Source organism: Oncorhynchus masou, chromosome 32 (genome assembly GCF_036934945.1).
Source record: "Oncorhynchus masou masou isolate Uvic2021 chromosome 32, UVic_Omas_1.1, whole genome shotgun sequence".
NCBI lineage: Eukaryota > Metazoa > Chordata > Actinopteri > Salmoniformes > Salmonidae > Oncorhynchus > Oncorhynchus masou.
The window spans coordinates 33,631,266-33,658,256 of NC_088243.1; the positions used below are offsets into that span (position 1 = coordinate 33,631,266).

Here is a 26,991-nt window from a genome sequence, read left to right on the forward strand (position 1 = left end):
GGCTACCGTATACCGGCTACCGTATACCGTGTGTATACTGGCTACCGTATACCGGCTACCGTGTGTATACCGGCTACCGTATACCGTGTGTATACTGGCTACCGTATACCGTGTGTATACCGGCTACCGTATACCGGCTACCGTGTGTATACCGTGTGTGTATATACTGGCTACCGTGTGTATACCGTGTGTATATACTGGCTACTGTATACCGTGTGTGTATATACTACAGTATACCGTGTGTGTATATACTACTGTATACCGTGTGTGTATATACTACTGTATACCGTGTGTGTATATACTGGCTACTGTATACCGTGTGTGTATATACTACTGTATACCGTGTGTGTATATACTACTGTATACCGTGTGTATACTGGCTACTGTGTGTATATACTACTGTATACCGTGTGTATACTGGCTACTGTGTGTATATACTACTGTATACTGTGTGTATACTGGCTACTGTGTGTATATACTACTGTATACGGTGTCTTAAAAACAGACAAACTGTACTAACTCCGCTTTTCTTTTTTCATGTGAAGGTTTTTTAAGGGAGTGTACGAGCACACTAGCCGAGTTGGGGTAGCCGCCAGCCAAATCGAAGCATGCGGATGCCTTCACAAGGCACAACAAATCAGTGGTAGATCTAGGAATAGATCCAATGAGCCAGCCAAATCGTTGAGCATTTTAGCTAGCCTTAGGCCACTAGGTCTAATGAATAACTTTCAGGTCTAATAACCTGAACGTGAAAATCCAAAAGGTCTCTATTCAGACAGGGGCTGGAATAATAACACACACACTGTGCTCTGCACCTTACCAGCTCTTTTCCCAGTGACAAAAGACAGTACAGACCCAGTACCAAGGGCCAAGGCAGCGCTCTTATCTCAGCCCCTCACATGGTCCACTTTTCAGCACTGCTCATTGTGTTGGAGCGCTTCCTGCCTACCGCTCAGGAATACATGTTGACTCATCAGCAGCAGTACCCACCCACTAACCCACTAGCCTGCTGGGAGAGAACAGGAGAGGAGAGAAGACCAGCAGGCACATCCTCAGGGAAGGAGGGAATCAAGAGGGCTTGAGGGTCGTGTGTGTGTGTGTGTGTGTGTGTGTGTGTGTGTGTGTGTAAGAGAGAGCATAAAAGAGAAAGGAGTGCACGCGTGCAAGCGGCGGGTCTTTGGTCAGGTGATAAAGCCATTCCCAGGTCACTTCCTCCCATATTCCTGTCCTACAGCTGTCAGGAGACCCACTAACCCCACTAACCTTTATTGTCCAGGGGGAGTTCTTCTTTGGACAACAAAGTAGCTTCACAGAGTGAATGCAATAACAAACATTTTGTTCTAACGACTAGCCAACTTGGCTGGTTTGGAAATTGTGTGCCTGGGAAATTGGAATGTTGAACTTCTAGTCAACAACCAACATAGTTTACATGTCTGTCCATCATTAACATCTGAATTTGATAGATTGACCTAGATCTGTGTTTACGCCAATCCCTTGAACATGAGGCGGTGAGCGTGTGTATGTGTGTGTGTGTGTGCGTGTGTATGTGTGTGTGTGCGTGCGTGCGTATGTGTGTGTGTGTGTGTATTTGTGTGTGTGTGTGAGCGTATGTGTGCGAGCGTGGAGTTGGATCATTTCTGTTTGACGTCCTGCATGTCACAGACCCATCAGAGCCTGTCATCCGGCTCTTTCTACCTCACACAGACTCACTGCTCTCCATCTGCTCAAACCAAACCCCTCTCGCCAGGTTATGGAGCGTGACGGATGGAGCAAGAGACAAGTTCACAGAGAAGACGGAACGATTTCTGACAGAGGGAAGAATTCTCAAGAGATCTTCCACACAGACAATACAGTAGTGTTGATCTGCTGTTTACACTGGTGCATTTCAATGGACATCCTTTGCACGGTTAGTGCTTTCATGAGTTTTGGTAGGGCTTTATTGAACCCTGTGGGACCCCGTCCCCCCCACTCAATGGGCTCTCAGTTCCCTTGTTGCCGTGCCGACGGACGTAGAACCAGTTCTGCAGGTCCGGGGAATGCAGGAGGCTGATGTTATATTGAATCCTTCAGAGAGACTACAACAGCTACAGGATCAACAAGGAGCTGAGCTGCCTGACTGCATGATGAAACAGGAGGGGGAATGTGGCTAACACCAGCCATTCATCTGTCATCTACACACAGCACTGACTGTTACGGTGGATGGATGGATATGTGAGGAGAGGAAATGTCCTGCTGTTCACTGTTGAGGGGAACAGGGACTGCTGCTCCTCAGAGAGACCTCTCTGTGTGTGGAAGTGAGCGAGTGCCAACATTTCACTGATCCCGACACAATAGCACCTCTCTCAGTACAGAGGAGCAGAGAGGAGAGGAAGGTGTTGGTGTGATTGTTGAGTGTGGCTAAAGGAGTTCGGGACAAGATCAACAGCAGAGAACAGACTAGAGGTTGATCGATTATGATTTTTCAAAGCCGATACAGATTATTGGAGGACCCCAAAAAAAAGCAGATACCGATTAATCGGACGATTTTTTTAAATGTATTTGTAATTTTATCTTTATTTAACTAGGCAAGTCAGTTAAGAACAAATTCGTATTTTCAATGACAGCCTAGGAACAGTGGGTTCCTGCCTGTCAGGGGCAGAACGACAAGTTTGTACCTTGTCAGCTTGGGGATTTGAACTTGCAACCTTCCGGTTACTAGTCCAACGCTCTAACCACTAGGCCACCCCAATTACAACAATACTGAATGATAATATATCAATAAAATCAATTTAGCCTCCAATAAATAATGAAACATGTTCAATTTGGTTTAAATAATGCAAAAACAAAGTGTTGGAGAAGAAAGTAAAAGTGCCATATAAGAAAGCTAACGTTTCAGTTCCTTGCTCAGAACATGAGAACATATGAAGCTGGTTTTTCCTTTTAACATGAGTCTTCAATTTTCCCAGGTAAGAAGTTTTATAGAAATTATAGGACTATTTCCCTCTATACGATTTGTATTTCCTATAGCTTTGACTATTGGATGGTCTTATAGGCACTTTAGTATTGCCAGTGTAACAGTATAGCTTTCATCCCTCTCCTCGCTCCTACCTGGGCTCGAACCAGGAACACATTGACAACAGCAACCCTCGAAGCAGCGTTACCCATGCAGAGCAAGGGGAACAACTACTCCAAGTCTCAGAGTGAGTGACGTTTGAAACGCTATTAGCATACACCCCGCTAACTAGCTAGCCATTTCACATCGGTTACACCAGCCTAATCTTGGGAGTTGATAGGCTTGAAGCATTGCGAAGAGCTGCTGTTTGAATGAATGCTTACGAGCCTGCTGGTGCCTACCATCGCTGAGTGAGACTGCTCTCTCAAATCATAGACTTTGTTATAATATAATAACACACAGAAATATGAGCCTTAGGTCATTAATATGGTCGAATCCGGAAACTATCATCTCGAAAACAAGACGTTCATTCGTTCAGTGAAATACAGAACCCTTCCGTATTTTATCTAACGGGTGGCATCCATATGTCTAAATATCCCTGTTACATTGCACAACCTTCAATGTTATGTCATAATTACATAAAATTCTGGCAAATTAGTTTGCAAAGAGCCAGGAGGCCACAACTGTTGTATATACCCTGACTCTGCGTGCAATGAACGTAAGAGAAGTGACAATTACACCTGGTTAATATTGCCTGCTAACATGGATTTCTTTTAGCTAAATATGTAGGTTTCAAAATATTCTGTGTATTGATTTTAAGAAAGGCATTGATGTTTATGGTTAGGTTTTAGGTTGGAGCAACAGTCCTTTTTCGCGAATGCGCACCGCATCGATTATATGCAACGCAGGACACACTAGATAAACTAGTAATATCATCAACCATGTGTAGTTCTAACTAGTGATTATGATTGATTTATTGTTTTTATAAGATAAGTTTAATGCTAGCTAGCAACTTACTTTGGCTTACTGCATTCGTGTAACAGGCAGGCTCCTTGTGGAGTGCAATGAGAGGCAGGTGGTTAGAGCGTTGGACTAGTTAAGATTGAATCCCCAAGCTGACAAGGTAAAAATCTGTCGTTCTGCCCCTGAATAAGACAGTTAACCCACTGTTCCTAGGCCGTTTTTGAAAATAAGAATGTGTTCTTAACTGACTTGCCTAGTTAAATAAAGGTGTAAAAATAAAAATGTAATAAAAAAAAATTCGGCAAAAATCGGTGTCCAAAATTACCGATTTACGATTGTTATGAAGACTTGAAATCGGCCCTAATTAAATCGTCCATTCTGATTAATTGGTCCACCTCTAGAACAGACCCGGGGTCAGTTCCTATTCCAAACAGTTTATTTGTAATTCCACTCGGCCAATCGCTAATCCGCCTCTTGGCAATGGCAGTCCGGACACACAGCTAATGCTTTGTATCTTAAACGATAGTAAGCCACAAGAGTACTATTGAGTCACCCTGTAGGGGGAGGTAGTAGAATACAGGCCATATCCCAGAGGAGTTCAGAAGTGGGCTACCGGAGTAAGTGTTCTACACTGAAAATTAAACCCCCCCCCCAAAAAAAACTGTTTACGAAATCACAACGGAATACTAAAAGGAATCCTGCCTTGGGTCTAAGTATTTCAAGCGACTGACTGTTCCTGATCGTGTGCAGGAAGATCTCCTGTTGTCAGTCAGATCAGAGCAGCTGTTGAGTCCCCATGAATAACAACCTGCAACAGCTATTCAGATGAGCCGATACCTGATGGTCATATTAAATATTCAAAGGGAGGTAACTCAGGAAGCGAAACACAACATGTTCTCCACGCTGACATGTATAGTGCTGACTGTCTATCCTCACTGTTCTCTCTGACCGGCTCCAAAACGTCAGATAACATCGAAAAAGTCACGACTGTTTGACACCTAGGTCTCGGGATGTCACATGACATCACGTCAACACGGGAGTCCTGTCTGCGTCGGTGTGACGTCAGCGCCATCGGCGGTTAAACAATACAAGACCACTCCGACATGACTCCGGACCAAATCAACTAGACCTGGAGACACTAAAACAATTCGAATGCATTTGGTGGAGAAAGTGAATTGGGTGAGAAGCATGCATGGTTGACATTCTAGACTAGTGAATGTTTAACGGTACCTACATTACAACTAGGAGGTGATCTAACTGATTAAGGGTCCACTGGTATGTGCATTAGGCCTAGCCAATCACGTTGAACTGGTCATCCAGTCATCTGAAGCCGCATGGATATTTACACTGCACTGTAAAAACATCTGGACACTTAACCTGTTCAAACTGAAACACTTCCTGTAGCCATAACGACAAGAAGCCATTTACTGTAGAAAAGTGTGTGAAATGTTCCCTAGCTGCAGGGAGATGAACGGAGCCAAGCAGTCATTAATATGCTATGTCACATTCCTACAGGAGGACCTGGCTGATCAACCTGTGATCAGACAGACTTATTAGCATTTAGACCTAGCTGATCAACCTGTGATCAGACAGACTCATTAGCATTTAGACCTAGCTGATCAACCTGTGATCAGACAGACTCATTAGCATTTAGACCTAGCTGATCAACCTGTGATCAGACAGACTCATTAGCATTTAGACCTAGCTGATCAACCTGTGATCAGACAGACTCATTAGCATTTAGACCTAGCTGATCAACCTGTGATCAGACAGACTCATTAGCATTTAGACCTAGCTCTGTCCCTGCTCTGGCCGCCTGTCAGGAGGAGTGAGATATAGGAGCGACTGAGGCTCAGAGCAGACACGCACACTGGTGGGGGGGTGGGGGGGGGGGTCTTTAGCCAGGCTAACTCGCCTGAGGGCAACAACATAGAGCTGCTGCTAATGTGGAGGCTGATGGATGGATGGATGCAAGGTTAGCTACCTGAAACCCCCATCACTCTGGCCCACACACAGAGAAAGAGACACAGCAGACAGAGAGACAGAAATACAGAGAGACAGACACCGACGGACAGAGAGACAGACCGGGACACAGAGAGACAGACAGGGACAGGGACAGACAGGGACAGACAGGGACAAGGACAGACAGGGACAAGGACAGACAGGGACAAGGACAGACAAGGACAATGACAGACAGGGACAAGCAGACAGACAGGGACAGGCAGACAGACAGGGACAGAGAGACAGACAGGGACAGAGAGACAGACAGGGACAGACAGGGACAGACAGGGGACAGACAGAATTGTAAGTCGCTCTGGATAAGAGGGTCTGCCAAATGACTTAAATGTAAATGTAAAACAACATACTTTTTCTCTGGTTTTGATTCAGTGCTGGTGCCTTGGGCCAGAGAGAGATGGATAAAAGAGAGAGAGCCCCCCCCCCCCATTGGAGGAGTGTAGACTTGACAGTAGTCACTGTGTCACTAGGCAGGCCATACAGTACTGTGCTGCAGTTCAGTTCAGTCACCATGTCACTGCCTCAATCAAGGAAACCTTGAGCAGAACCGCTAGCTAACAGCCACAGTGTCCTCAATTCATTCCATACACCTTACATCGCAGGCACCCGTTCTTTCACCCCCGTCCATCCACAACAGCCACACCAAGGGGGCATCAGTAGGGCACAGCAGGCGCCAGCTCACCTCTTCATTCTCTCTGAGTGTGCTAACCGCTAAGAAAATCAGAATCTCAACACCGCCACAGCTCAGCTATTTTAAAACCAAGTACCAGGAAGCCAACCTGAGAGAAGCAATGGAGGGAAGAAAACACCCCTCCCCCCCAAAAAAAAAGGGGTGCAATCAACCAGCAGTAACCCAGCTCGGAGCGCCCCCTCCACAGCCCTCGGGGAGCGCCCCCTCCACAGCCCTCGGGAGCGCCCCCTCCACAGCCCTCGGGGAGCGCCCCCTCCACAGCCCTCGGGAAACGCCCCTCCACAGCCCTCGGAGCGCCCCCTCCACAGCCCTCGGAGCGCCCCCTCCACAGCCCTCGGAGCGCCCCCTCCACAGCCCTCGGAGAGCAGCGCTGAGTCGCTGACTTTGGACAACGTTAAGAGGTTCATGATAAATCCATAGCAACCAGCTGCGGCGAGGGAAACTTCACTACCGCCTGTCACATGATGCAATTCACAGGGAGGGAAAGGGTAGTGCTAGGAAGCAAATTAAGGATAGCAGGAGCAGGGTCATTCAGAGGCCTAACAAACAGAGGATCCCACTGATAGTAAATGAACCAGAACCAGGGACACCAGCAGAGCAGCACTGAAGCCCCTGAGCAGTCAATCATATATATTTTTTTTATTTCACAGTTATTTAACAAGGTAGGCCAGTTGAGAAAAAGTTCTCATTTACAACTGCGTCCTAGCCAAGATATAGCAAAGCAATGCGACAAAAACAACAGCAGAGTTACAAACAAACGTACAGTCAATAACACAAAAGAAAGGAAAAATGGAAAGATCTATGTACAGTGTGTGCAAATGTAGAAGAGTAGGGAGGTAGGCAATAAATAGGCCATAGAGGCAAAATAATTACAATTTCACTTAATACTGGAGTGATCGATGTGCAGATGATGATGTGCAAGTAAAGATACCCTCTTGCTCTTTTGCAACCCAGTAAGTAATAATATGGGGGTGAGGTAGTTGGGTGTGCTATTTACAAATTCATTGTACCTGTACACAGCCATCGGTAAGCTGCTCTGACAGCTGATGTTTAAAGTTAGATCTTTTTTGCAATTCGTTCCAGTCATTGGCAGCAGAGAACTGGAAGGAAAGGCGGCCAAAGGGAATGTTGGCTTTGGGGATGACCTGTGAAATATACCTGCTGGAGCTTGTGCTACGGGTGGGTGTTGCTATGGTGACCAGTGAGCCAGGATAAGGCAGGGCTTTACCTAGCAAAGACTAATAGATGACCTGGAGGTAGTATATTGGACTTTGGTGATCAAATGGATGGCACTGTGATAGCAAATTGGATGCAGTCTGAGTAAAGTGTTGGGGGCAGTCATTTGAGAAACCAAGGCTGTTGAGTCTGCCGATAAGAATGCGGTGATTGACAGAGTCGAAAGCCTTTGTCCGTACGTCGCTAAGACCTGGCAGAGGCTGTGAAGGTAGAAGGCACCAAAAACAGCCTGAGCAACATGCATCATCTTCTGTAAGCAGTGCAGTTTCAGAAGATAAACTCCTGACTGTCTGGGTAAAGCCACGGGGCGAAGTAGCTCTCTGTGAATGGAATGGAGGTCGTTGTACAGCTGATGTGACCTCCTCATCCACCGTGATCGTATAACAGTGGTTTACAACCGACTGTCAACAGACGTGCTACACCTCTCAGGCAGTGAGGTGTGATCTTAGCAGCTACTGTAAGCATGCCATGCCACTGTCAGACACAATCACTCAGGTCAACCTTGGTAATATTAGCCTATTGCCATTTGCAAACGTTTTCCCCCTACATACTGTGCAAAAGTCAATACTTGACACTTCAGGAACATGGAAATGAAAGGCCATATTTTCAAACTGTGGGGCCTTTCATTAGGACCATGTAACAGATTGAACGTTTGACAGACGTGGTAGCAGTGGCTGGATGTAGCAGTGGCTGGATGTAGCAGTGGCAGGATGTAGCAGTGGCTGGATGTAGCAGTGGCTGGATGTAGCAGTGGCTGGATGTAGCAGTGGCTGGATGTAGCAGTGGCTGGATGTAGCAGTGGCTGGATGTAGCAGTGGCTGGATGCACCCTGACCTCAGGCCAGTCTGTCTGTGTTCACAGATCAGGGAGCCGCTCAGCTGCCGAATGCCTCTCTTCCTCATGAGGTCGCCCTCAAATACCTCCCTTAATTAACCTGGGATGGCAAGCAGCGGGCTAGAGGCAAGCTGCTGCCTGGTTGTCGCTATCTGGTCATGCTGCAAAGGACAGTAAAACAAAATCTAATTTTACCACTACCTCTAACCAAAAATTAAGAACAAATGGGTTAGCTCATGTTCTTGCTCATCAATTCTGACGATAGGCCTAGGAATTCTGTTCTTAGGAGCATGCCCAGCTAGTGTAGGACAACCGGGTTGAATTTGGGTCCCGAGGCAAAACCAGTTGAGCCCCACTGATGTAGTTACCTTACAGCCCATGAGTAGTCTTCCCTCCATGCCTTTTGATTACCTCACCATAAAAAAAAAAAAGAAAAAAACACCCTTTAGATTTCAATGGAGATGACAACCAGGGTTGTGTATTGGGGCAACACACACCTGTAGGAATTCCCAGGTATTCCAAACATCCTGGAATAAACAAGAAATCTGGAATCCTCCAACCAGGATAAAAAAATACATTTAAAAAACTAGGAAATGTTGAAAAGTTACCAGAATTGTACAACCCTGTTCGGTGTATTCTGTTATTTGAACTTGCGACCATTAAACCAGTCTGACCAGACTTTCATGACCTGTGTAAAGGACATAAATATTACTCAGTGCAAAACAGACTAGGTTACTCCTCATCCTTTGATGCATTGCATTTGTCCTTGTCGTGTGCCTCTGGACCTCAGCCTTTAAAACAAAACAAAAATGGTTTTGTTGTTGTATTTTTCCCCAATTTCCATTGTCTCATCGCAGCAACTCTAGGGTTGTCATTCAGTCCGGAATGGGGCTGATGCCTCTAGCACTGAGATGCAGTGCCTTAGACGCTGCGCCACTCTGGAGCCACCTTGTTCTTCAGTTTCTCCTATACGCAGTGTTTCCCCTATATGCATCTAAAATCTTGGCCACCACTGCAAAATAAAAGAAACTCTGTAGATTTGCCGCAACAAAGCCTGCACTTCAACAATATGTCGGTTTCATAGAAATGGTTGCAGCCAAACTGAACTATAGACCACTGGTTTGATGTTGACTTCGATATGTCACAAACACCAGCCATCATCAGCCTCGGGCCATGCAGCGAGAGGTGAGCCCGAATTTGTTTTTATTTAAATAATTTTAAGAAAAAGCTGTAACAACAAAATGTGGAAAAAGTGAAGGGGTCTGAATACTTCCTGAATGCACTGTAGATTCAGAACAGAATGATGGCTAATATATTACTGTAGCTCATCGTATGGTAAATGTTATTCTCGTCACTTGGCTGAGTTGAGACCTATAGTGCCCTGTGTGAATCTCAAAGGAACAGACAGTTCACCCAACAGAAAAACACTGTTCACTATGACTACCTGGTATTGACCAGCCTAACAAGTACACAGTCATAACGGACAACCATGGGAGTGGCAAGGAGGAAACAGCTATGTGAGATCAGGCCAGGCTGCTCTCTCTCTTCTGTCCCTCAGTCTCACCCCCAGAGTCAGTGTAGCCATGAGCCCTGCAGACCTAGGGAGGCAGGGCTCATGCATATCATTAGTACTAACGGTCTCAAAGTTATGGTCTCTAATGTTCCTTAAGTTGTAAAAGTCCCACAACTGTCACGCCTTGGTCTTAGTATTTTGTGTTTTAGTTTATTAGTTAGTCAGACCAGGGTGTGACATGGGTTTATTATGTATTGTAGTTTCGTATTGGGGTTTGTAGTATTTGGGATTGTAGCTGATTAGGGGTGTGTGTGTTTAATAAGTTTGGCTGCCTGAGGCGGTTCTCAGAGTCAGGTGATTCTCGTTGTCTCTGATTGGGAACCGTATTTAGGTAGCCTGGGTTTCGCTTTGTATTTCGTGGGTGATTGTTCCTGTCTCTGTGTTAGTTTCACAAGTCAGGCTGTAATAGGTTTCACGTTCCGTTTGTTGTTTTGTATTTATTTGTTATTCATGTATAGTTCGTTTTGTTTGTTTCACTATTAAACATGAGTAACCTACACGCTGCATTTCGGTCCGACTCTCTTTCGACAAAAGAAGAACGTCGTTACAACAACTGTATAGTGTTTTGCAATGGTACAGGGGTCACAATAGAATTCAGAAATGCATTTTTTTTTTAAATGCAGATTTAAATTTTTAAAAATCTGCATTTTAAACCATTTCAGCTGCGTTTTAGATTGAAAATCAATACAGTGATCGGGGGTGTATCTATAGTTTTCCTTCACAGAAAATACATTAGTGAAACACATTCGGCAGAAAACAGCTTCATTTTCATCAGATGACAACAGAAGAGCAACGCTAACGTTATTTGGCTGGCAGCCGCACAAGTAAAGACGAGTCATGGCCACCAAATGTCTAATATTTATCATAGAAAGAAAGTAGCCAGCTACATTTCCGAACGCTTTGCTTCAAGTTAATCTTGCATTTAACCGGAGGAAAGTAGGCTACACCAACAAAACATATAAGATCTTATTTCCGGCGTTAATCCCAAAAAACGCCATTCATTTTCTCCATTGGCTGTGTCCAGCAAACCATGGCGTAATTAGTTCCTACAAAAAGACGCCATTACTATTTCTCACTATGCCCATTCATGAATTCTCATCCGAGTGGAGGAGTGCGACTGAAGCACAAAATTAGTCTGATGCCGATCAGAAATGACAAAAACACAGCAAGATATTTATGGGTTTTATTTGTATTTTTTCCTGCATGTGAAAAACACAGAATTCTGCAATCCCTGTTGGTAACGGTATTGGGTTGGGTTTAATGCTAAAGATCACTAATCACAATACATATAGAGTAGGGCTGGGTGATATTTTTCACATTATGACTACATTTGATCTTTCATAATAAAAAGTCCTAAATATGCTTTATAAGTAGTTCATGACACTAGGGTGCCAACACGTACATTATATGTGATTTCATTGGGGCTTTCTCCATGCTGATTGAAGTTGTATTGAACAGTGTAAAATAAAACTAAAATACTTTCTGCATTTACTACACTTTTGTTATCATTTCCACACTGCCACACAGGGCTTCATGATATGGGCAAAACTAGGCCTAGTTATTTGGTGAACTGCTAGAATCATGGAAATAGAATGATTATTCTAATTCTATAGTTGGAATCAGTGTTCATTTTGGCAGCTACTTTAGATTTCGTTTTAGTCTTAAAATACTTGAGTCTTAGTCACACATTAGTCATTTCATCCTTCATTAGTTATTATCAGTCGACAAACTCTGGAAAATGTCTCTAGTTTTAGTCACAGCCATTTTAGTCATTGTTTTCTATTAAATTATGAATATTTAGGGAACCTCTAACTTTCATCATGTGCACATTAAGATAGCCTTGACCAACTACAGTAAACTTAAATGAATAGCTTAAATCACTGAACACAACAGGCACTTAAGAGACAGGTTTCTATTCAAGCCAGGCATCTATTTCCTTAATGCACACAGATGTATCTCATTTTCATTTCAATTGTTTAATTCCAGCATTCACTTCCAGAATTTTAATCAATTTCTTCATTTCCTGCACTAATGTGTTATTATTTACACACTGTGTCAGGTTTCTTTTATCTTAGTATTGCCCTATTGTGGGAGAAAAAAAATCCATGACAATAATTATTCTCCCCAGACTGTATTTTCAGCAGTTCTTACTTTTGCCACTAGAGGGCGATCGGCTGATTTCTGGGGGTCAGGTTCTTACTGGCATGAAAAACAGATGATCGCCACCATTTTTTGAGCCATTACTGAATGATTTAATGTAACAAATCAAACCTCAAACAATTAATGGTAATTCATGGTAAACTCGTATACACTTCATTTAGACCCGGCATTTATTTGAAACAGCCGTTGACAGTAGATGCTGAAATGTGTGCCGTTGCCCGGCTATTAAAAAAAGGGACAGGCAGCTATTTGGGACTAACCAATACCAGCCTTAATTAACAATATAGGCTATAAACCCTTGGCAGGGGGGTTAATCAATTTACAGCTAAGATTTTCTCCCCATCAGAGCCGTCAAGAGGGTAAATAACAGTGGTTTAATTGAAAAGGAGAGAATTTAATTTTTACAAAAATGCCAGAACAATTACTATACTCCTAATATTGGACAAAACAGATGAAAAGGAGGTTCATATCAAATTAAATGTCCTCATGTGGAATTTGTCTCGTCACATTTGTCGACTAAAAAGAAAAGCAAATTGTACTCGTTTTTTCTTCTCCCCAGGGCATATTGTCTCGTTATCATAAATTTCTGTCAGGAAAAATAGGTTGTAGACGAGTATTTTTTGTCGTAGTTATTGTTGGCGAAATTAACACTGGTTGGAATATAGTGGGCAGCACCTTGAACACGTTTGACACTTGACGACTGAATAAGCCAGGGAGGAATTGACAGGGTAGGAACAAAAAGGGTTGGTCAGTGTTCCCAGATGACCCTAATTAGGTTTTACATTACATGTTTTCATACCTCATGCAGCTAGCTAACATATTCATGCTTCGCCTATTCCTCTCTGATTTAGAAAATGCCATTGAACAAACAGGCTTATCTAGGCCTACACCAGCACTGGTACCAGGCCGCATTAGATAGCCATATTTCCTCTGACTAGCGATTACTATTAGCGGCTAACAAGATTTACTTTAGCCCCAACTTGCTAAGAAAATACAAACTAGCAGGCAGTACTTTTCAGACAGTAAAACACACAAACTAATAGTGTAACTATAGAACGCTTATGGAAAGCAGCATTTCACCAACAACATCTATCAGACTGCAGAGTGAATGGCAAAAAAGTGCTTGAGGCTCCTTGATCGAGCAACTGCTCTCTCCTTGAGTGACAGGGGGTAGGGCAGGGTGGTGGCATGCAGACATTCTTGCTATACCGCAATGCATGCAGCAGGTGGTGAGGGAAAAAGACGATAAGCGGACATTAAAACGCGCCAGAGTACGTATCACATTTAACAAACCAAACATTAAAATACCGTTATAGAAGGTCAAATAAAAGCCCAAACCGGTCCCTGCATCAATACCGATATATAGTACAATATGCTATACTGCCCAGCCCTAATATAAAGCTGATTTTCAATTTGATTGAAAACACAAGACTGCCATGGAGTGGCATTTACTGGTTAAAACCTGGTACATTCACACTACTTTATGATAAATAATGCAACCCGACTTCAATTACTAATTTCTCTGAACAGATGGGGGGAAAACATGGTTGGATGTTGGGTACTACATTAATTGAATATTATCTGAATCCTACCCATTTAAACTGAGGGCAGTTCCTGCTCAGCCCAGTCCAAGCTCTTCTCTGTCCTGGCACCCCAATGGTGGAACCAACATCCGTGCCAGTCTTCCCAAAAATATCTAAAACTCTACCCCTTCAAACAGTATCTTAAATAATCCTCCTACTCACCTTGACCCCCCCACCCCACAAAAAAATAATTACACACATACATGCACAAACACCAATCAAAAGTTTGGATGCACCTACTCATTCAAGGGTTTTTCTTATTTGTACTCTTTTCTACATTGTAGAATAATAGTGAAGACATGAAAAATAGGAAATAACATATGGAATCATGTAGTAACCAGAAAAAGTGTTAAACAAATCAAAATAGATTTTCTATTTGAGATTCTTCAAAGTAGCCACCCTTTGCCTTGATGACAGCTTTGAATTCATTCAAACAGCTTCATGAGGTAGTCACCTGGAATGCTTTTCCAACCGTCTTGAAGGATTTCCCACATACACGGAGCAATTGTTGGCTGCTTTTCCTTCATTCTGATGCTCCGACTCATCCCAAACCACAACTCATCATTGTGGCCAGGTCATCTGATGCAGCACTCCATCACTCTCCTTCTTGGTCAAATAGCCCTTACACAGCCTGGAGGTGTGTTGCGTCATTGTCCTGTTGAAAAACAAATTATAGTCCCACTAAGCACAAACCAGATGGATGTCATATCGCTGATGGCGTATCGCTGGTGGCCATGCTGGTTAAGTGTGCCTTGAATTCTAAATAAATCACAGACTCCTCAGCAGCACACCTCCTCCTCCATGCCTCACGGTGGGAACCACACATGCGGAAATAATCCGTTCACCTACTATGCGTCTCACAAACACATGGCGGTTGGAACCAAAAATCTCCAATTTGGACATCAGACCAAAGGACATATTTTCACCGCTCTAATGTCCTTTCTCGTGTTTCTTGGCCCAAGCAAGTCTCTTCATATTATTGGTGTCCTTTAGTAGTGGTTTCTTTGCAGCAATTCGACCATAAAGGCCTGATTCACACAGTCTCCTCTGAACAGTTGATGTTGAGATGTGTCAAGTAACAGACGCATCTCAACTCTAATTAACTTATCATCTGCAGCAGAGGTAACACTGGGTCTTCCATTCCTGTTGCGGTCCTCATGAGAGACAGTTTCATCATAGCACTAGATGGTTTTTGCAACTGCACTTGAAGAAACTTTCAATGTTCTTGACATTTTCTGTATAGACTGACCATGTCGTAAAGTAATGATGGACTGTTGTTTCTCTTTGCTTATTTGAGCTGTTCTTGCCATAATATGGACTTGGTCTTTTACCAAATAGGGTTATCTTCTGTATACCCCCTACCTTGTCACAACACAACTGATTGGCTCAAACGCATTAAGAAGGAAAGAAAATCCACAAATTAAGGAGGCACACCTGTTAATTGAAATGCAGTCCAGGTGACTACCTCATGAAGCTGGTTGAGAGAATGCCAAGAGTATGCAAAGCTGTCATCAAGGCAACGGGTGGTTATTTGAAGAATCTCAAATATATTTTTATTTGTTTAACACTTTGGTTACTACATGATTCAATGTATTATTTTGTAGTTTTGATGTTTTCACTATCATTCTACAATGCAGAAAATGGTTTAAAAAAAATTAAAACCCTTGAATGAGTAGGTGTTCTAAAACCGGTAGTGTATGCCTAAAATAACATTGTGGTACCGCGGTTGGGTTCGGGACCAGGTCCTGCGGTAGCAGGCGGGAGCCAGACAGAAAGCCAGCGGGAGCAGTATGAAAAGCTGCGGTAGCGGGCGGGAGCCAGACAGAAAGCCAGCGGGAGCAGTATGAAAAGCTGCGGTAGCTGGACAGAAAGCCAGTGGGAACAGTATGAAAAGCTGCGGTAGCTGGCGGGAGTCGGACAGAAAGCCAACAGAAGCAGTATGAAAAGCAGCATCTTGCTAAGATGTGCATTTAAAAACTGTGACGCATGAGCAGCATCTCAGCATTAACCTCTTGAAACTCTAGGGGCGCAATTTCATTTTTGGATGAAAAACGTTCCCGTTTTAAACAAGATATTTTGTCACAAAAAGATGCTCGACTATGCATATAATTGATAGCTTTGGAAAGAAAACACTCTGAATTTTCCAGAACTGCAAAGATATTGTCTGTGGGTGCCCTAGAACGGGAGCTACAGGCAAAACCAAGATGAAACGGCAACCAGGAAACCAGCAGGATTTTTGAGGCTCCGTTTTCCATTGTCTCCTTATATGGCTGTGAATGCGAGAGGAATGAGCCTGCCCTTTCTGTCGTTTCCCCAAGGTGTCTGCAGCATTGTGACGTATTTGTAGGCATATCATTGGAAGATTGACCATAAGAGACTACATTTTCCAGGTGTCCGCCCGGTGTCCTCCGTCGAAATTGGTGCGTCTTTTTCAGCTGCTGGTATTTTTCCATGCGATTCTGAGGGGAAAGCAGGCTTCCACGAACTGCATATCAATGAAGAGATATGTGAAAAAACACCTTGAGGATTGATTCCAAACAACGTTTGCCATGTTTCGGTCGATATTATGGAGTTAATTTGGAAAAAGTTTGACGTTTTGGTGACTGAATTTTCAGTTCGTTTCGATAGCCAAATGTGATGTACAAAACGGAGCGATTTCTCCTACACAAAGATTCTTTCAGGAAAAACTGAACATTTGCTATGTAACTGAGAGTCTCCTCATTGAAAACATCCAAAGCTTTTCAAAGGTAAATGATTTTATTTATTTGGTTATCTGGTTTTTGTGAAAATGTTGCGTGCTAAATGCTACTCAAAATGCTAAGCTAGCTTAGCATACTCTTACACAAATTAATGATTTGCTATGGTTCAAAAGCATATTTTGAAAATCTGAGATGACAGTGTTGTTAAGAAAAGGCTAAGCTTGAGAGCAGGCGCATTATTTTCATTTTATTTGCGATTTTCAGAAATCGTTAACGTTGCGTTATGCTAATGAGCCTGAGGCTTTATTCACGATCCCGGATCCGGGATGGGGAGTATCAAGAGTTAAGCTATGGTACAATGTACATGGGCAAGTGATTGAAAGAAGGCTACACTGTGGACAGGGATGAAAGAAAACAAGATTGTATCTATCCAGTGTGTTTCGAAAAGGTGAAAATCACATGTCAAGGTCTCAGCTTGACTCAGCAGGGAAAAGGACCTTCCTGACTTTGTTTCCGATGTGGCAGTGATTGTTTCCCCAGAGCTTTACCTCCTAACAGCAGCCATCCTAGTTGACCCTGACCCCACCATCACTCACTGCAAAAGCATGAAGAGGAAAGAGGATGAAGTGACACTGTGGCCAACATTCTGTCTTCTCTCTCTTGCTCACACTTCTGTGGTGTGTGCATACATGTACTGTGTGTGTGTGTGTGTGTGCGTGTGATCAAGTTAAGGAATAGCCATGCATAGCTCCAGTCACAGAGCCATGTGTGATCAGGTGGTCTAGCAAGCTCCTGTAATTAACAACCTCAGGCAGATCCAGTCAGGCATGACCAGCAATTTAACATGCAGCAGCTCACACACTCAACATTACAGATATCCTCACTGGGCACAAAACCAACAAACAAAAAAACTCTGCTGAAAATAGACTCTCTGCAGAATTCCCCTTCAAGTAAGCTACAGCAGTTTTGGGTCCGTGACCATTTCCTGACCATAGACCTTGGTATGGCCTACTGATGCTGTCATGTCATACTGTGATATTGGGCCTAAATCAAACGTGAGTCAAGCAGTGTTTTCCACTAGCGCTGAATGTATGCAATACAGCAGGTTACACAGCAATTTTCAGCCGTGTACTTTTTCAACTTAAATTAACTAGACTCCTTTTCAATGAGCAAATCAGAAAAAAAGGCTGCAGAGTCCTCTCCCGCGAGAGGTAACTCAACTTAGCCTATTATTTTCTGGCACATTCAGTTATTTTCTTTTGCGTGTTTCATATGCAGCCACAAAGTGTTGGCGCATCAACTTCCTGTACGTTGATTGATGAACAGCAAGCTTGACTGAATAAAGTCGATCTCATATATTCTTGACACAATGTTATATTTCGGAATGGCAAGTCTTGACTATCTTAAATGTGTTTTTTTTTATAAAATAATGACACATACCATGTTCAATTATTACGCGATTAAATGAATCATGTAACAATTAATTAAGTAGTAATCTGGGGAACCACGGGAAAAGTTATTTTACGAGTTATTATCTCCCGACTAAACTCTAAAGGCATCTCCCTTTCGTCAGTCAGTCAATTCATTCATTCTTATTACCTCATATCAGTCTCATTCTGAATGTCGCAGAACTCTTGGATATCTGCACGAACCCTAGCATAAATGATGAATCAGCGATAAACTAATTGGCTTCATTATTTATTTACTAATTACACAGAATTACATTAAAAAAACAGGATAGTTTTCACATCGATTACTACACAATGGAATGAAAAGTCCCTAGTAGACTAAATCGGTATGACGGCTTGTTACACAAAATGACGGATTCAAAAGAGGGGGAAAGGGAGAGACAAAGGAATTCCATGATTGTACAGACAGCTGATTACTATGCTCACGGAAATGCGAATAATTTGCACATGAACGGCCGCTCATTCGAAAGCATTGCAATGTACATATTTACTAGGGATGCACGATAAATCTGAGTATTCCTCCAAAGCTCAGTTGTCCTGAGTCTGCACAACTTTGCCAGGACTTAGGATCAAGGGACACACAAGTGTTTTAGTACTATATCTCCTGACACAATGATGAAAATAATCATGGCCTCTAAACCTTCAAGCTGCATACTGGACCCTATTTTAACTAAACTACTGAAAGAGCTGCTTCCTGTGCTTGGCCTTCCTATGCTGAACATATTAAAAACGTCTCTCTATCCACCGGATGTGTACAAAACTCACTAAAAGTGGCAGTAATGAAGCCTCTCTTGAAAAAGCCAAACCTTGACCAAGAAAATATATTATTTTTTTTTAATTAAAAAAAAGTTTTTAAATCGGCCTATATCGAATCTCCCATTCCTCTCAAGTAATTTTGAAAAAGCTGTTGAAGTAACTCACTGCCTTCCTGAAGACAAACAATGTATACGAAAAGCTTCAGTCTGGTTTTAGACCCCATCATAGCACTGAGACTGCACTTGTGAAGGTGGTAAATTACCTTTTAAATGGCGTCAGACCGAGGCTCTGCATCTGTCCTCGTGCTCCGAGACCTTAATGCTGCTTTTGATACCATCGATCACCACATTCTTTTGGAGAGATTGGAAACCCAAATTGGTCTACACGGAAAAGTTGTGTCCTGGTTCGGATCTTATCTGTCAGAAAGATATCAGTTGGTCTCTGTGGATGGTTTGTCCTCTGGCAAATCAACTGTAAATCTCGGGGTTCCTCAAGGTTCTGTTTTAGGACCACTATTGTTTTCACTATATATTTTACCTCTTGGTGATGTCATTCAGAAACAATGTTAACTTTCACTGCTATGCAAATGACACACAGCTGTACATTTCGATGAAACATGGTGGAGCCCCGAAATTGCCCTCGCAATTGTGGATGGCTGAAAATGTTCTTCATTTAACTCGGACAAAACAGAGATGCTTGTTCTAGGTCCCAAGAACCAAATAGATCTTCTGAAAGCACTAAATAAACTCTAGTTAGTGCTAAACACGGCTGCTATAATCTTGACTAGAACCAAAAAATGTGATCATATTACTCCAGTGCTAGCCTCTCTACACTGGCTTCCTGTTAAGGCAAGGGCTGATTTCAAGGTTTAACTGCTAACCTACAAAGCATTACATGGGCTTGCTCCTACCCATCTTTCCGATTTGGGCCTGCCGTACATACCGACACGTACGCTACGGTCAAAAGACGCAGGCCTCCTAACTGTCCCTAGAATTTCTAAGCAAACAGCTGAAGGCAGGGCTTTCTCCTATAGAGCTCCATTTTTATGGAATGGTCTGCCTACCCATGTGAGAGACGCAGACACGGTCTCAACTTTTAAGTCTTTATTGAAGACTCATCTCTTCAGTAGGTACTATGATTGAGTGTAGTCTGGCCCAGGAGTGTGAAGGTGAACGGAAAGGCACTGGAGCAACAAATCGCCCTTGCCGTCTCTGCCTGGCCAGTTCCCCTCTCTCCACTGGGATTCTCTGCCTCTAGCCCTATAACAGGGGCTGAGTCCCTAGGAGGGGTGCGTCACTTGAGTGGGTTGAGTCACTGACGTGATCTTCCTGTCTGGGTTGACTAAACTGATCAAACTAAGTGCAGAATCAAGCTTTAGGATGTTATTAACGTACAAAACAATTGGCGATTCGACCGGACAAAAGCAACTCCTCTCAGACAATCTGGAACAAAGGAATGACTGTGTACGATTCGCGCCAGAACGCGCATATATTTTCTCACGACACCTAGTATTTTGCCTGCCAAAAGGTCAAAGCTCACGGGATTTGCACAATGAAACGCTCTATTGGAAGAAGACATCTCGCGGAAGACACAGAAACTGATCCCAGATCCATAGCTGGTTGGGAAGGGTGGGGGCGATGACATCAAAGTTGGCCCAACTTTCTTGATGAGAAAAATAGTTTGGGAGATTGGCTGCCAATGAGTTCTGCTATACATAGACATAATTCAAACGGTTTTAGAAGCTTTGGAGTGTTTTCTATTCAATTATTATTATTATTATTATTATTATTATTATTATTATTATTATTATATGCATACATTAGCAATTTTGGACTGATTTTTTTTCAGTTTACTATGGGCACGCAATTCATCCAAAGTGAGCAGTATTGTCCCGAGTCTTAACTTAAATATCGCCATGTTTTTTTATGGCAAGGAAAATATCAGATATCGGTCAAAAATGTCATAACGGTGCATCACTAATATTTACGTGTGTATGTCTTTGCTGTCTCAAATTTCTCCACCTACAGGGAGTAATTTGACAGAAAGTCTTTGGTTGTCCACCAGAGGTCACCAAGTCCTTTGTAAGTGTAGTAGGTTTCCGAGTGTCTGTGAGAACGGATCCTCCACATGTCTACCCCATATTGTTCAGTGGGCTCTGTTGGTTAGAATAGAGGCATCTATAGTGGTGAGAGTAAATTGTTGCGTCTTCTCGTCTTCGGTCAATTTTACTAGACTAAAGTACTTAAACAGCTGCAGACTGAATGTTCCTGTGTAGTCCTTCTTCTTCGAGAGAGAGAATTTCTAACCATTCCGTACCTTTCAGCTCACACTGTCGGTCACGCTGGTCTATTGTAGAGCTAGAAACATTTTACACGCCCGTAGCAACGTACTGGTCTCTAGAGATTTCAATTTCTTAACCATTTGTTACGTAATCAGCTGGTGCTGCATGCAACTGGTCTCCATTTAAAATGTCAACCATTTCAGTGTGTAGACTGCATCCTCACGTTCTCTGGTCTAATGTAAATTTCTTTCAACTCTGGCAAAAGGGGCGTTCCATGATGCCAACATAATGTCTGTGCTCCCGTGAGTGTGGCCACTGACTGGTTAAAACTTTGATATGAAAAACAATTCTCATTTACAAGGCTAACATCACATTTCATCTTTTTAAAAATAGTTTCATATTTAATTGTATAAGTTCCATAACATTTAGATGTAAATCTGATAAGTGGGAAATATACACATTCAGAGATAGTTGTTCTTATACCGTCCTTCATGAGATCCCAACTGTTCTGACATAGTTGTTCTTTCAGTACCCACGGACCATTCCAAATGGTTGGATTACAGAAATATTGTTTCATTATTCAACCCTTTGATGTTACTGTTAGTAACAAAGAGGTTTCTTTCCCCTCCTCCTGCAAAGCCCAAAGTCAGAGTTTCCACAAGGTATTTACGATGTCATAGAATGTCCGACTTCACCCCTCCCCCTATGCGGGAGAGAGAGGGCACTGTAGAGCGGACCCACTGTAACCTGATCCTTCGTATCCTCACAGGAGCGTCATGACAGTAGTTACATGTCAATGGTATCGAATCGGGACAAGTGAACTAAAGATCTCGTTTGTATTTTCGATATGTTTTGTTTGTATTTTAAAGTCCATCAGGACTAGCCAGACAGTGACGTTAAAGTCAGTGACTTGTCAGTAGCCTACCGAATCGCATTGGTAAGAGAGCTGATGTTTAGGCTCCCTATTTTACATACTGGTAGGCTTTTTGGAAATTATCTGCAGATAAATTATAAAAACATTCAATGAAGATGGTGAATCCTCCTCACTGCAGGAACAATGGATAGGCTTGGGGCGAGAATGCCTTACTCTGGTCCAAAATATGATAAAAGAAAACAGATAGAAATGTTTTAAAAGCCACGATATTTGTATGGTATTTTCAAAGATGTTGATATAGATCTACTGATGTAATCAAAATGTTGACCACGGAGTAATTAACTGCAACTTTCTGTGTAGCAAAGCCCATGTTTAACACCTGCGTCATTCTTCAATCATACCTGTATTGCAAATAGCTGAGAAAATGCATCTTAAGAAGAAGCTTGAAGCCTTCACAAAGAGAATTGCAAATTATTTCACTAATTTAACTGATATTGTTCTCTCTTAACACATATGGACCCATAACTTAACTGAGCATCTGTTCTGTTTATTTACGAGACCCCATTTTTCCATTTGAAAAAAGTGCCCATCACACAATTTCAAGATAATTTGGGCTATTTTACTTAATTCTTCTGTTTTCATATCTGGTGGGAAAATTCATATATTGCAGTACAATACTTTAAATCTCAAGAGAAGACGAGGTTAAATGTTAAAAAAAAAGGTTGATAGGTCTCTTACTTAAAAGAAATAGTCCTAGACAATTCCCCCCCAAAGAAAAACAAATAGGCATACACTGTAATTTCCTGTAATTCAAACAAATACCACAAAAAAATTCACTCGGAGGTAAACTCAATGAAGCATTCAATCATTTCACCGTGTATTTCAGATGGAATAACAGCTGTAGAATGTACCAGAGGCTACCAAAATCAAGATTTTTTTTCACCAAATAAGCTCTGAACCCCCCACAGGCTTCTTTTTCTATTTGGCTTGCTACTCCATGTGCTTGTGGAAAACACTGGTCAAGCTGAATCAACATGGATAGGGGCACCAGGGACAGAGTCCAGACTCTCACTGGTTTCAGGATGTTCCTGACATGTAGAAGGACCGTTAATAGAATTCCAATCTTGATATCAAAAACATCAGAAGTGGCATATTTTATCTTTCTGTAAGAATTGAGGGAGTGGCATTTGTCTGTGTTCTTTGGTCAGTGTGTGTAAAAATCTGCCCAGATTCTTGTCAAAATATGCCTTTTTAACACAACAATAAAAACCACATAACTTTGTAAGCTTTCACCATGACATAACAGCACAATCTTTTTATTTTCTTAAAAGAGGTCAACGTTTCCCCTAGACTCCCTGCTGTGTCCAGCACCCCATCACTCATCCCCACTTCCTGTCCACACAGGAACCAGCCAGCACCAGACCAGGAGGAAATCCTTCTGTGTTGAAAACACTGACTGCAGGAGGGAGGGGGGTGGCCAACGAACATCAATATGGAGGCCCAGCTATCAGCTGCTGCACAAACAGACCTGCCTTATCTTTGCCCACACATGAGGACAAGAAAAACCGTAGGGAAGTAACAGACTCCCTTGGACCACTGTTGACCTCTGTCTTGACTGTACAAGTCTTGACATTGAATGTGCAGCGTCAGCAGGAAAGTACCCTGATAGGCTAGACTTTTGACAAATTAACCACCTTTGCGCTAGTTCAGCACTTTTTTGAGATGGAGATTTGTACACAGTGTAAAGTGGTTGATAGATAGTGCCTGACAGGGGGCCAGTCCCAGGTTACAGGTGTTCTACAGGTCAGCGAGCCTGTTAAAAGATGGGCCCAGGCAAGGGGAGTCAATTGAAATGGTCCAACTAGCACACCGCTCCACAATGAGCTTCATAAAAGACACTACACAAGAGAGGGGGAGTCTGATATGGAATGGTACTGATGCAGAGGGAAATTAGGCTAAATGACCTTACAGTATGCATATGACATAGGCCTACAACACAGAATGACACTTCCTGTTCAAAGGCAGACCCTGGGTTAACAAACAGGACTTTCTTTAAAAGAGTCCCATCTGCAAATAACTTGAGAAGATACTTTTTTTAACAGCATTCAATGGGAAAGAGTGTAATATAATGAGGCGTCTATATGTCCTTGATTTACAGTCAGGTTCACAATTATTGGCACCTTTGATAAAGATATTGTATGCTCAAAAAAAAATTGATATTATATTATTTTAAGTGATGAGAAAAAAATCTGAGAGATAGGGGTGCCAATCATTTTGACCCCTGTGTTCAATACTCTAGCACTCTCCCCTTGTGAGGATAACAACACTGAGCCTTTTATAAAGATGTTTTATGAGGTTGGAGAACACGTTGGGGCAACTACTGGTGTGCGTGGCCAAAGAGCTCTATTTTCATGCCGGTACTATGGTCAGACAGAGTACTTTGGCCACAGACACCAGTGGTGGGTTTGGCATTGAAAAACAGAAGCTTATGCAGAAAAGTATATCACACCTACAGTAAAATATGGTGGTGGATCTTTGATGTCATGGGGCTATTTTGCTTCCACCAGTCCTGGGGCCCTTGTTAAGGTCAACAGCATTATGAACTTTACCAAGTACCGTGACATTTTAGCCAAGACCCCTGGTTGCCCTCGCCAGGAGGCTGACACTTGGCTGCAAATGGATCTTCCAGCAAAAAACAAAAAACCCAAGCACTAATCAAAATTAACAAAGACATGGTTAATTGACCACAAAAATCAACATTTTGAAATGGCCATCTCAGTCTCCGGACTTGAACCACATTGAAAACGTGTGGCATGAATTGAAGAGGGCAGTCCATTAGCGCAGACAAAGGATATCAAGGATCTGGAAAGATTCTGTATGGAGGAATGGTCTAAAATGTTCTCCAATCTCAAAACATTTGATAAAAAGACTTGAGTATTGAAAACAGGGGTGCCAATAATTTTGACCAGTATCTTGAGATTTGTTTGTATTAATTGTTAAACAAAATATTTCTCTGAGCAATTGTAGTATAAAATAAATGTCCCTTTGTTTTGTTGTATAGAATATAGCTCAGTGTAATTGCAGTATTTTTTGCTCATCTTTATTAAGGGTGCCAAAAATGGACCTGACTGTATGTCCAATTAAAAAGAGTTAGATCCACAATCTGTCATTCCAAACATATCTGCAATTTTTACAATTGTATTTTCTTGTCCTTGCAAGCTTCTGAATTTTTGCATAAGATGAGTGATAGAAACAACATTGACCATTAAAACTCTAGGTAGGAACTGATCGTGAGATAGACTTAAACACATTTAAAACACAAAGCCTGGTAAGATAAATTCCACAAAAATTAACTGAAACAGTGGTTCATTTCCCCAAAGAGAACAAACTAGCTGAACTACAGTCACCTGTCACACACACCCCCACACCCTTTCTCTGATATCTATCTTACCCCGGGTATTGTTAAGCCTATACAATAGGCAGGCATCTTCTATTCAATACCTATATTTCCACTTTGTTTTTGATATAGAGACAATGTCTTAAAAAAACAAAATGATAAGATACTTTACTTGCAGCTAATAGAAAAAAACGTACCTAATTGTTGGCTGGCTATTCCTATAATTTCCTACTGCCTGCATTAGGACAAAATAAATGGCATTCAATAAGAATAGGTAGCCATGTCATGTGACGACCACCTATGAATTATGCAATACTATCTGAATATGTAGCTAACTGGCTAGGTAAGAAATTGAAAGTACACCCAAAGGCTAATTTAATTTGTGGGACTAGCAAACTAGCTACCTAGTTACATGTTTCAACAAAGTGTCATGTGCATCCTGTTCAGGTGTCATCTCCAAATGTTGGCTAACGTTACTGAATGGCTCTTTTGTTAATGCTAGCTAGCCTAGCAATATACATTTCATAGAGTTTAGCAAGCTAGACAGTGCCAGTTGCTAGGTTAGCTAACAAGCCCTTGGAGGACTAGAGGTTGATAGCTAGTAAGCAAACAGCCAACTTGCAAACAAAACGGTCCATCTAGTTAGTACCTAGGACGTGAAGCGAAGCACCTTGTTAGCTCAAAGCTAGGTTTTTGTAACCTGCCTGCTGCTGACTGGCATGCTAATCAGCTAGCTCTGGCTAACCGTTCTACAATGACACTACTGGTGGCTTGCAAACGAACGTTAGACAGACGCGCTAACCACAAAGGATGGCTTAGCTAGCTAACGTTAGCCAGCTCCACGTTTATCATATAGGTTAGCATGATACCATATATTTTCGACGTGGTAAAAAAAAACATTGGACTCAAAGGTTAGCTAGCTAGCTTACTGGGAGGCAGGCACCATCAATAATCGAGCGAGTCACTGGTGCTGCATCAAAGCTCGATGACATGTCACTCACCTAACAGTGACCGGAGGTGCTTCAGTCGGGTCAATACATCCTTCTTTGGGTCCAGAACTTTCTGTGTAGATTTCTTGACGTCTCCATGGCCCCTTCGAGTGAACATTCCGCTGTAAAACGCAATTTTGAGACCTAGAATAAGTTACCTCTTCTTTACCATATAGTGAGCCTATGCTGTGACACCGTCACTTTCCTCACCACCGCTCTACGCTTGCTCCGCGAGCATACTTAGCGCCGCTAGTCCCCTCCTTTTTCGTGAGTGTGTAAACACGGAAGCGCAGCTCCTAACGTGGCCACGCCCCCTGTAGTAGGAAGCCAGCAAGTGCTCAAGCGCTTGCCCCATGCTTACAATTTCACACAAACTTAATAGTGCCACTGTCTTTGAGAGCTACCAACTCTCACGCATTGGCGGTGAAACACGTATTTGACCCTCTTCTCACACACCACACCTCTTATATCTCATGCATTGAAAAGCACTGCTTTTTCTAATAAGTCAGTGCGTTAACTTTGGAGCGAGAGAACGTTC

At 42.5% G+C, this 26,991-nt stretch overlaps 1 protein-coding gene across 5 annotated transcripts in view; it reads right to left on the reverse strand.

The window, feature by feature from the left end:
- The window catches only part of LOC135525985 (ral GTPase-activating protein subunit alpha-2-like), a 137,360-nt gene extending 110,650 nt beyond the window's left edge, over window positions 1-26,710 (reverse strand). For all 5 annotated transcript variants that reach the window (XM_064953977.1, XM_064953975.1, XM_064953979.1 and 2 more), the window contains exon 1: window positions 26,466-26,710. In XM_064953977.1, coding sequence (XP_064810049.1) covers window positions 26,466-26,571 — 106 coding nt within the window. In that variant the 5' untranslated portion in view covers window positions 26,572-26,710. The remainder of the gene's footprint in view (window positions 1-26,465) is intronic.
- Window positions 26,711-26,991: the final 281 nt, after the last annotated feature.